The sequence below is a fragment of the Lepisosteus oculatus genome, chromosome 3, assembly GCF_040954835.1.
Source record: "Lepisosteus oculatus isolate fLepOcu1 chromosome 3, fLepOcu1.hap2, whole genome shotgun sequence".
Taxonomy (NCBI): Eukaryota; Metazoa; Chordata; class Actinopteri; order Semionotiformes; family Lepisosteidae; genus Lepisosteus; species Lepisosteus oculatus.
The window spans coordinates 65360458-65372895 of record NC_090698.1 but is presented as its reverse complement, the minus strand read 5'-3'; the positions used below and the strand labels follow the sequence as shown (position 1 = coordinate 65372895).

At 36.4% G+C, this 12438-nt stretch overlaps 1 protein-coding gene across 4 annotated transcripts in view; it reads left to right on the top strand.

Annotated features, from left to right (window-relative positions):
• mbd2 (methyl-CpG binding domain protein 2) overlaps nt 1-8458 on the top strand; it is a 56101-nt gene extending 47643 nt beyond the window's left edge. For 2 of the 4 annotated variants that reach the window (XR_001480382.2, XR_001480383.2), the window contains 2 exons: nt 2076-2131; nt 7958-8458. Coding sequence is in view for 1 of the 4 variants with exons in the window: in XM_015363543.2 (XP_015219029.1) it covers nt 7958-8009 (52 nt within the window). In the remaining 3 variants the exon portion in view is untranslated. The remainder of the gene's footprint in view (nt 1-2075; nt 2132-7957) is intronic. The other 2 variants (XM_015363543.2, XM_015363536.2) reach the window with 1 other exon arrangement.
• The last annotated feature ends 3980 nt before the right edge of the window (nt 8459-12438 follow it).

The following is a 12438-nucleotide window of genomic DNA, read 5'->3' as shown; positions in this document are numbered from 1 at the left end:
TATCCCATGATGCACCAGAGTCCTAATTACTTTAAAAGTACACTGTTTTTCTATTGGCCAGGTGTCAGAAGAGTTAGACGTTGTCGGCTTATGCTGCAGTGGGCTGCTTGAACTGTTTGGTGATTCAGAACTGATACTCCTTCAAAAATCTCTTTTGTTCTGTTGAGTGCGTTTTCTCGCACATGAGAAAAAGTGGAGAGGCAGAAATTGTTCATGAGTGTTGCCTTATAATTGTGGCTCTCCAGAATGAACATGTACATTTAGTTTAGTGGGAAATCTAGATGTCAGTCATGTAACCACAATTGAAACTAATATGAAAACTATACAAGTAAGCAACACATTGACCAATTATGAAACACCCCATAATAAGGGCAGTTAAAGCTATTTCAGAATATGCTACAAGGCTGATATTTCATAAGAAAAGAAATCCTATCTAAATATGCTTTACACTATTTGTCAAAATTGGTTGTCAGCTCTTGTATGTATTACTATGTTGTACGTAGTTATAAATTATTATAAAGAGTTATGGGAATTCCTCAGTAATAGTTATTTGGGGTTTTGTGCTGTACTCTGCATGCATGTACATTAATGTAGCAGAACTGTATCTTTTTTATACCGTATAATCTCATACCTGCTTCAAGAGCATTGAAGTGTAATGTAGTCATGCAAAATTTTGTTTTAGAATTGTACATATTTCACTAGAATTAGTACTAGTTTATGAAGATTGTAGCTCTACACCCAGATATTAAATCTAGTAAAATAACTTTTAAGAATTTTTCAGTATTCTGATAATACGATTTTTTAAAAATAGGTTTCCAACTTTTCACAGTATGTTTACTATGGAAATAATTTTAATCTAGAGTTAGGTTAAAGTAGGTGTGGGCGGTATAACGCGTATAGATGGTATACCGGTAGAAATATGTGCCACGGTATGGATTTGGCTATATCGTTTATACCGGTAGAGAATGGATTTTGATGTTCACATAGATTGTGCTGCAAATTTTGCTATTGACCAGTTTAAAGTTTAAAATTCTGCTGTAGTTTAGCTCCAATTATATAATTCTGAAAATCTTCATCTTGCTGATATTTGGAAAACTGATCGGTTCAGAATTATTGATCTCTGTTGTTCAGATATCCGGTTTATGACGCATCTGAGGTCATTGCAGCAAATAAAAACCCGCGTCGTCATCTTCCCTTTTCCGTGAAAACAAACGCACGTGTTCGGCGTGCCCGTCTGCAAACACAAATACTCGGAGAAACGGAGAGAATCGGCGTTTGTGAGGCGGGAACAAGGGACGCAATTGTTGGAAAGAAGGGGGCTTCTTTGGTTGTTAGGAAATGGTTCAGATTTAAAAAGTCGGACCATGAGCAGAAAACGGTAGCAGAAATCTGCCAACTGTTTTGTTTTAAGAAGTATAACATCTTTAAGTTTATATTTAAGAATATTATTTGAAGTATTTCATATTTATTTAATTCATGTTCGTAAGTTTATTGTATTGTTTCAGTTCTGCAAAACAAAAATGTTCCTAAAATGTTCTACTTCAGTTCACTGAAATTAAAATATTAACCGCACAGTAGCTAACCAACAGTTAACAATAACCCAATAGTTAACTCCAGGCAATAAAAGCTTACTATCCAAGTCTTGTACTCTCTTTAAAGCATATTCTTTTGAAATTATGAGAAAAAATTATATATTGTGACATATATTGTTACTGTCCAAAATTAAAATTATACCGTGATATAAATGTTAGGCCATATCGCTCAGCCCTAGGTTAAAGTAGTTTTGTTCTTTGTTTCATTTTCATTATTTTCTTCAAGGAGATTAGAGGAGGTAAGATAGAAACATTGTATGTTAAAATTATTTAAATTTTATTAATGATTTCATTCTTGTTTCAATTCTCTGTTATATATTGATTCGTTTTGTTCTTTTGATCACTTTAGATTTAATTATCAGCCTTTTGAATTTTCACCTTAATACATCTATTGTAGTATGATTATAATTTTCATTCTCTCTCTGGGCAAATTTTATAATTAGCTAGAAGCCTGTGTGTTGATTACTTTTAATTATTCTTCAGATCAGTTTCAGTGGAGGGGCTTGATTGACATCATGAGGTTTCCACCTGAATGCTCGGTGAGTTGGTCACCCTACTTTGACTGTGAAATTCTAAGAGCCTTGCTTAAAAGTTTCTGCTGAACAAATACAATTCTTGTCTCCCTGAAAGGATTGCAAATTAATCCAAGATCACAGGAAAGACTGATTACTTTGACCATTTTCCCCAATGTTGTACCAGTTTTGCAAGTAAATGCAGATTTGTACACTTTTCATTTTTATTCCTGTTCTCATTGCCCTTCTGTGGTTCTTTGTTTTATTGCAAACAAGTCTATCAGTAGTCCTTAAACAAGTCTATAAGTCTATTAGCATAAAGTAATTGATCAAGTATAACCAGACTGAAAAGCTACCTGGTTTCTACTTTACCAGCTATGCCTTTCTGATTACCTACTGTACATAGTGTGGAAGCAGGTTTCAGTCTCATGTTTCATATATACAAACCATGGCACAACAAAACACTGTGACAAATACCAAAATATCTTGTGAACTGTATTCGATTGTAGCCAGCTTTCTCTTTCATGATCAGCTGCCTCTCTAAAGTGAGCGATACGTCATTGTTATAGAGGACTTCCGTTTGTTGCATTTAAAAGAGAAAAATTAATGATTATATCTTATATTTTTAGAAAGTTAGACTGTAACTGTATCCCTGTAAATTAAGAAAAACAAACAAACAAACCAGTGCCAGAAGGTAGCCAGTAATATCTTTCTCTGATCATCCTAAAACCTGCCCTTTTGGCACAGCTTCTGTAGGTGTTCTTTTATGGCCCTGTGCCATAGTCATTCCCCTTGGTAAACTTTACTTCAATAAAAAGAGTTACAAGAGAAAGATTTGAAAACATTTAGAAAATACATTTTTCCCCCCACACAGCCCGGTGTGTCTCCTACTATGTGAATAATACCTTTGCAGTCTGTAACCTATGGGGAAATATAACCTGCCAGCAAATAATGCTGGCCAGCTGTATTGCTGATAAATAGCCATTTAAAAACATCATTCCAGCATTCAACTGTAGGCATTATAATCTTTTGCTCATATTTTAATCCAGTGTCAGGCTAATCAAGGTAACGACAGGGCCATTCTGTAATCAGAATGAAGGATTTTCTGTTCAGATGCATGCTGCATGGACTGCACAGTCTGACACAGACCTTTTCGTACATCCGGCTCTAACCTGTGGGTACACTGTTGACTATCTCGCAAAAAAACAGATTTTTTTGCTGCAGTTTCAGTGCCATTCTTCCATTCTGCCAGAGTCACAGCTTCACCCACCATCTTTTATTTTATTGCCCAAAATAGGGGCAGCAAAAACTGGGACATTTTACTTGGAAGATTATTGCAGTGTCCTTGGGTTTGGAAAGGAGCTTTATTGATGATGATTATTGTTATTGTTATTATTGTTGTTGTTTTGTGGAATTGGGAGAAAAGAGGTGGGGGCCTTACAATGTAGGTCATTCCTTTTGTCTCGGGGGGGAATGTAGACCTGTTAGGTGGTGAAAAGTGTCCATTAAAGATAATATACATTAACAATTGTTTAATGTATATGACCCTTGTTTGTTCGATGGCTTAATTGCTTCTGGGCAAAAGGATTTTACAGATTCATAGACTTTGGATTGGTCATTATTGTGTAATTAGACATTATACATGGGATGTTTTAAAATAAGTTTAAACTGTCCTCATGGGTACCTTGAGAAATTGTCAGAGCAATCTTAAAATATTCTTTAATTCTAACTCTTGTGTTTCAGTGAAGGATTCCATTAATTCTTGAGCAATTACAGATTCAGATGCATTACTGTTAGTTCAGGGAGCAATTAACAATATTAAAAAATTACTTGAACACAGAAAAACACATTAGCGGACCCAGCAGCTGATTAGATTAAAACCATTAATTTTGTATTTTTGTGTTATTAATTCCCGTAACAGTATCTCTCAAAACTCCCTCTTTAGGCTAATTATACAGACATCATCTCCAAACCACCCATTTCATCCCATATCCTAGTACTTCCATAGGGTCTTGTATTCTACCCAACCCATTAGTTGAATTCCTTAACCAGTGACATTCATGCATCTCTGTTGCTTCTTCAAAGTGTTTTTTAGTAATAGTCTCTAAGCATATAAAAGTCATGCTAGTGGATAAATCACCACCATTTTCTTTGAAAATGTTTACTTCATGGGATCTGGCAAATAAATTTTGGTAATAATCTGGTAAATTTTGTTATACCACAGAAGATGCCACAGGTGTCTGCATGCTTGACGCTGTCAGATCACCTTAACACCCTGAATTTGAATGTCATATTTAACCCTATTCACAGGTTTCTATGAATGGGTTTTTAAATGATCTGATACTACTAATTTTAAATTTGGGAATCTGTTTTCTATTTATCTGTTGATTCAGTACATGGGGCGATACCTAGAAGCTCAACAGATCCAAAAAGTATAACAAAAGCAGCCGACATGAGAGATGTTTTGTGAGAAGTTACATAAACTAATCTGAACTTTCACCAACTGTTAATGAAAATGGGGAGGGTTTTATGATTAGACTTTTGTTTTTTGGATATTTAGAATCACTGTTCTTTGGCATTCCAACAGTTACTACTTTACATAGTGACTTTACAATCTGCTTATTTTTCTCTCTCTAAGCACCTGCCACTGAAAACATTAAATATATGTTTTATTCAAGTACACACAAAAACAACCTTTGTTTTTTTTTTATCTCGATGTCCCAAGTGGTTTTAAAGGTACCTTACACTTTTTCCCCATCAATATTCCTTAGTGAATTTTTTTCTGTGTTCCTAGTAATGTGATAACAAATATTGTGACCCTTTGAGGCATGTCCTTCTGTCCTGTTTTTCAAGGACGTTTACCTCACCAGTAAATATATTTTCCCATCTTTGGTTGTTTTTTAATTGTTTTTGACACTCAAAAAGGGTGGTGGATATTGAACTTTAGATAGACCCTTATGGACAAGGGCATTTAAGAGCAAGAGGCACTTTTTTCACACAAAGGGTTGTGAATTCTGGTATGAAGCTGATATACTGTCTTTTTTCAAGAAACAGCTGAAAGAGATCCTCAGATCAGCTCTCTACTAGAAACATGACTAGATAGCCTCCCACTGTTTGTAACCTTCCTTACATACCTTAAGGAGACCTCAGATTTATCTGTCTAGGAAATGCCTGACTTTCCTGAATTTGATGGGCTTGTGCATAACAAGGATTTCACACTATGCAGCTTTATAAAATAATTGATAAAACCAGCTTCCAGACAGACCCTTAGAGACTCCGGTGATAGTTTCGGATGCTTAAAACAGCACAATTTCTATTCTTTTGACAAGTGGGACCCATCCAATATGTGAAAAAAAATACACTGATCTCTGCCATTATGCAAGTTTCCAAAACGAGAATTGGCTCATACGCATTTGGTAAGTAGGGGACAGATGCCTGTATAACGCAAAACTCATGTTTGCTTATATGCGGTTTAATCTATGGCATGTTTACATTTTGCATGGTGGAGTAACACAACTGAACGCGGTGGTCCGGGGAGGAATACACATGATGCTCAGTTGTCCCACATGCTTTTTTTTTGGAAGTGCTAATTAGGAGGTGCTCCTCAATTCTTCTGCTATTTTCACTAAATCTTCTGCATTGTTGTAAATATGAGTGGACAAGGTGACACGAATGTGTCTAAGAGGCATGCTGGTGATAACATTTCAGGTGGTGAACTTTTACTGTAGTATTTATTTATTACTGTAGCGCCCTCACATGGTGTCTTGGCAGAAGCACACCTGGATAAGTAGAATGTACCGCAGAGTAGGCTGGGAACCACTGTCACGGTACTGTCTGGAGATGGTGTTAGGGCTCCCAGGCTCACAGCTAGCTAACCTTAGCTATGTAAATAGTGTTTTTGTAGGAAATTGTACTTGGTTGGTTGATATTTACCCCTGTTTTCTTCTCGAGACCCGTATCCACCCTAAAGTTGTGTACGTGTTCCCTGTGCTGTGCTTGTGTGTTGAACATTTTTCAAGGGGTTTATAGGCTCTGTTGCCTGGGGGTTACCAGGCTCTGGTTATCAGGCTGGTGCAGGCTTATAATAAAGAGTGCATGTGTTATTTAAATGTCTCATTGTTGCCTGCATGAATTGTTCCATAAATGCTGCACTAGGAATTTAACATGTTTAAATTGTGTAAACATTTTTTATTATTAAAATATTATAAAAGTGTTCCTGCTCCCCATATTTAGTGGTAGATTCTATTTTTATCTGAAATAGCTGCTAAGGGCTAAGGATCCCTGCTGTTTCTTTTTTAGTTTGGTTTGAGGAGCACATGTTAGTAATAATACCTAAAACCTGAGTTTCTTCAAATAATATTGACTTTGATGGGGAAAACTGACTAATCCAACAGCAACCCAATAGTCGAAGCAATTTGCTTTATTCTTTCATATATATAATACAAACAGTATATAATCAGATAACTGCAAAACTGAAACGTGAGATTGTGCCTATAAACCACAACTGTTTGTACAATAATGTCTCAAAATTCATTTTAGAACAATCAGACAGATTTTCAAATCAGAAGTTTGGTTAGATCCTAATTAATGTGCCATTAAGGGACAAAATATAAATAGAGTAATTGCCAAGCTGATGGAATGAGGGCATTAGGGGGGAACCTGCCCTCACTATAGTGAGGATTGAGCCAGGAAGCTGCTGCAAGAGTTTACGATATACCGGTAGATATACCGAAAGGCAAGCAGAACAGTTTGTGATAAGGTTGTATCCTTCCTCCCAAACGTCTGTTATGAACTCCATGATGTAGAGAACAGAATTTCTAATCCTCCAGGATAAAGATAGGGTACACTTACTTAGGAGTGCTGTCCTTCAGATGGGAGGCTGGAGTTCTGACTATTTGGTTGCCATAAGATTGTTTGCTCCGTTGCCAGGCTAGATTCAGTAGTTCAACCGGAGCAGTTTCTCATTTCTCTGCATGATAATTATGTTAATGTTAATAATAATGTTTCTTTATTAGCCCTATAATAAAGAATAGGGCTATACAATTTCTTGCATTAGGAATGCGTCTTTTCGCATACCCCAGCTTTTCTCCATGGAGACACAGACACAGAGACAGGGAGAGAAGCTTGGGGTCAGAGCGCAGGGTCTGCCATTGTACGGCGCCCCTGGAGCAGTTAGGGTTAAGGGCCTTGCTCAGGGGCCCAACGGAGTAGGATTCCTCTGCCGGTCGCGGGATTTGAACCGGCAACCTTCCAGTCACAGGCGCAGATCCTTAGCCACAGAGCCACCGCTCCGCCCATGTGCTATGCGGTGGAGTTGCTGGTACATAATGTCTGCTGTATGTCACCTAGGTGGCCGCTGGACCTCAGTGTTTAAAGAATGCCACATCTAAAGTGCTTTTGGAATTTTCGGGATGAGAAGGAAATATTATTAACAAAAACAGCAATAACATGAGTTATTATAATTGCTTTGTGCTTCTTAAATTTGAATAATTGTTCTCATTATTATTAATACAGTAAATCTACCTGCAATTAAAATGGTTTCTTGCACTTTATGATAAAGTTGTACTTTCTAAAGCAATTCCTTTAAAATTTCTTTTGTTGTGCATATTTTAACTTCCTTGTGAATTCCTGTGTAATAAATAGATTTTGCCTTTGGCAAATGCTATGCTTATAAAGCGTTCTCATTAATTTTAAAGAAAAGCCTTGTGTCAACCGCCAGAGGAAAGTACTGGGACATGATTTCAAAACATTTTTAACCTGTTAAATAAAAATTAAATCAATCTTAGCATGTAACAAAATTGATTTGTACAGTACAGGTCTTTGCTTACATGGTAATTTATGTTTTTTTTTCAGATTCTACAGACTCTTATTTTTGCACCAGAAGCAGGTTCCCCAAAAAAACTGAAGACAAAACAGAGATCAGTCATCAGTCTGCAGAAGCAGAAAGGACCCACGTACATTCTAACAGCTTTCTAATAAATAGATTAAACCAATGCCTTTTTGACTATAATGTTTTTATGTACATATCTATATATATAATTTCAGAACAATGTTTATTTTGTGTCCAAATTATGGATTTAAATATTCTTTTTTAAAGATTATTGAGCAATACTTTGAAATTTGGAAAACATTTCTTATGTCAGGTTGCAATCTGCTGGATTTGTATTGCTAACTTTATTTTTATTTTTATTTTTTTTGTTGGCTCTAAGGGATTTGTTGTCGTCAGGGTTTGTAACAGATTAATAATTTCAGAACATGAAACTGCTTATTTAAGAAGATTTTTATACCTTCAGAGAGAAACTACCTGTACATTCTTGCATCACAGTGGAATAATTAAATGATTATATTCACTAATTTGTGTTCCGTAGTTATTCCTTCAGAAAATATTTTATTTAGAAAGTGGTGTTTTGTGCCTGAGATGTTAATCAAAGTGCAGATCACTTGGCTCATAGTGTTGAGAAGCAATTAACATAAAAAACATACAATTACCAGTGTTAAAAAAGAGGATTTTTATCAGTATATGGTCACTTACTTGTCCTTGGAAGTCCTGTTCCCCTTGAGCTACAACATTTTTAGCTTCATTGATAATAAAAAAAAAAAACATGTTATGCTTCCTGGAAAGGCATTCAGTTGTTTTTGTGGCACTATATTTTGCCCAAATTCTTGGGAGATTACAAATAGAACGCTGAAAATAAGCAATACGTTTAAAAAGTAATCAAAGTCATGTTCATTTGTTATAAGAATTAGTTTAAGCCAACTAATCTAAAATCGGGGGAAAAAACAGCTCAATTTCAATGGTAGTGCAAATTGGAGGTTCAGTAATGAAAACAGGGTTGTTTTCCACCATCTGGGCTTTATACATTAGCTTGCACACCTTTTCTCAGATAACAACAGTTATACTACACATCTATACATCTCATTTTGAGGGAATGGTGCATAGAAAGCAATAAAACATCTTATCTTCGGAATAGACACTGAGAGAGCCTTTCTATTTTTCAAAATAGACTTTAAATTTAAGATTGCTGATAACATTCTCCATTTCTATGCCCACTGTTTTAAACTAAGAAATATTAACTTTTAAGTGGATTTTTAGTAAGTATGCGAAAACTAAAACCTCAATTAATCCTAGTCAGTACTTGAGAATAAAAAAGGTGACGGGCTGCAGCTCCTCAAATCAATTTTATCGCATCTTCCCAGTGTTAAAATACTGATAGTACTTTAAGTTTAAAATACCTTATACTGCTGTATCCCAGTACTATAATTTATCTAAGATATGCGTGTCAGATTGGAAACAATTTAGAATTCAAATCACAGAAAAGACAGACCGCCACTCAGTTTTATGAATGAACTGGTACTGGTGTATCAGGAAGTCAATTAAATTAAAAAACGTAAAAAACCTGAAAACTCAAAAGCACTATGGGGAGTACATGTATTTTAACTGAAGTGTTTAAAAACATTTCCATTAAATTTCTGAAACTATGCTTTAATGAAAATGCAGAGTGACAGAGCAGCAGGTCCTGAGGCCATCTTTGATTATTTTTCATTCTCCCCCTGGAGTACTTATGTACATTTTCATTTGAGCCCCTTGAGGCAAGCCAGTTTTCCCTGTGCTACAGTCACCTTTCATTTAGATCAGCAAGCTTTCTTGATTATGAAATTCCTTCAGAAGTGACTCAAAAGTCTCAAAAGGGTACCAGAGAATTTACCAGAGTCTGCATGTCTGCATTTCCCTTCCTATGTTCCACAGATTCACTGAAGAAAATCAGCACTGTCAAAACAACTAACTATAGATCTTCATAAATCCATTGACTAGATTGTTTTAACGTGCTTTGAATGATTAGCACACAAGCTTGTGGATACTAACCAGGGAAGTGGGGAGCATCAATGACTGACATTCTTTAATTCAATGAGCTTTGGATGAACTTTTTTTAAAGGAATGGAGTTTCTAAACATTGTAAAAAATATTAGCACAGCATCTAGGTGCTTCCAATTTGAATAGGGTCATTTTTCAAGGTACAGTTCCTTCTGGAGGTTGTGCTACTACTAAATATTCTAAGATCATATACAGAAAGGTGGTAGTTAGCTACCATGTTGATAATTGATGAATTGTGTTCAGAACATTTGTTTGCAAGAATCTTCTGAATCACAGAAAATCACATTTTAAATTACAGAAAGAAAAACCCAAATACGTTACAAAGAAGAACTTAAAAAGTATGCTAAAACAATTATTAATGGAGACTATTTATGGTGCAAGAAATGTGGTTGAGGTTAGGTTTTTCCAAGCTTCTTTTCATATCAAGCTTCTTTTCTCTTGATTCCCACATAATGAATGAGTCCAGGAGAAAGGAAGAATGCACCCACCTTTCTAAGTGTCTTGGATTTTCTTCATTACGTATTAGTAGCATATCTTAGCTCTTTTTCCAATTACCCATCCCACATGGTGGTGTATGCTAGTTGTGGAACAACAATTTTGATTGTTTGAGACACATTCTTTGGTTGCAGAACATTTCACCTTTGATGACAGGAGGGCTCCAGAGACAGATTGCAGAAATACTGACATGTAACTCCAACTAGGTTTAGGGTTAGCATTCCCACACCACATAGATGTTTCTTACACTTAGCGATGGATTTCGGACCCAAATGAACTTTAAGACAATGGATAAATTGCTCCTATCTGTACGTTTATTTTTCTGAGATTTTTGACTGCCTTTAATGTATACTGATGGAAAAAAGAAACTAAACACCTCCTCCTCCACACTCTGGCCCTCTTGTCTGCGTGGATCAGGCTGAAGAGTGACTCATCCGTGAACAGGACCTGATGCCACTGTTGACAAGTCCATTGCAGCCTCTGTCTGGCTCAAGCCAGTCAGGTGTGACGTTTAGGAGGTGTGAGCAGAGTGCCACTAACAGGTCGTCTTGCTCTAAGCAAACGTGGAGCCTCACTGTCCTGTCACTGACGCGACCATTGTGTCTGCCAGCAGTTTCCGTAACAGTATGGCTGTCAGATCTCAAACGATCTCTCAGATGGACCGGTCTGATATATCAGACCTGCTCTGGTGTGGTCACTCGAGGGCAACCGGATCTTGGACGGTCATTTTCCTGCTTAAAACCTTCTCTGCAGTCAGGGAACAGTGGAGTGGCTTATTCCATAGCATCTGGCACTGCTGCATGCCAATGGAGCTTTATTCAGATTTTTTTATCCTATCTGAATTTTTTTTCCCAGAAACTCTTGGAGGACTGTATGGCGTGGCGCCCCGTTCGGTAATTGGATCGCAGAACAGAGATGGTCAGATCAGAAGTTGGAAAAAAACATTATCTAATGTAATAAATTTGAAAGAGCTTTCCTCAATGATTTAAGTTGTTTCTCAATCATACAATTTTATTCCGTTAAAATGTCCAATTCCGATGACTGGAGGGCTTCATACACAGATTGCAAAACTGCTCAGTTGGTGCCCCAACTAGGGTTAGGGTTAGCATTCACACACTTCTTAGTCAGTTTTTATGCTCAGTGCCAGAGGTTTGGGCCCAAGACGGCTTTGGAATGAGTGATTTTGTGTTCCAATCTGAATTTTTTTTTCCCTGGAAACTCTTGGTTGACTGGAGAGGTGCACCGTTAAATAATTTGATCGCCAAATTGAGTTGGTTGGATCAAAAGTTGAAAAAAAACATGATCTAATGTAATACATTTGATACAGCTTTCCTCAGTGGTTTAAATTGTTTCTCAATCATACAATTTTATTAGTTGAAAATGTCCAACTCTGATGACTGTTGTTGACTGACAGATATTCTGATGTAGAGACCTTATGGATACTGTTTTTATCCTCTTTTCTTTTTCTTTATTTCTGTATCTGTCCAGTTGGGGTTGCTTTCCAGTCCCATGGCTTCCAGCACTTCCAGTGCGTGCTGTAGGAAGAGTGAGAGTGCCCTTTGCAACTGGAAGATTTCTTTGGTTTTCAATGGTGGATCGTTGTTTTCTGTTTTGAAATGTTCGGCTCTTGGTGTATGTGATCTGTATTGTACAGAATGGCTGCATCCGTAACTGGTATATGGAACACTAATAATAATGGGAGATCCATCCTAAGGGAAAAAACTGTAGTCATTTAACCCTGGAACTAAACAACTAAAGACTGTATGCTATGCAGACATGAAGAATTGTGTTTAGTATTTTAAAATAAGTAAAATCAATTCTCAGTGTGATGTGAGTTGGGTAGAAAATATTTTGAAACAAGTACGAAATTAAATTTCAATCAAGGCTAAAAAGTATAAATAGCTCTCTTATGCACATTGTTTTGTTATTGATGCTAAAACATTATTGTTTTAAATTGTCACATGAC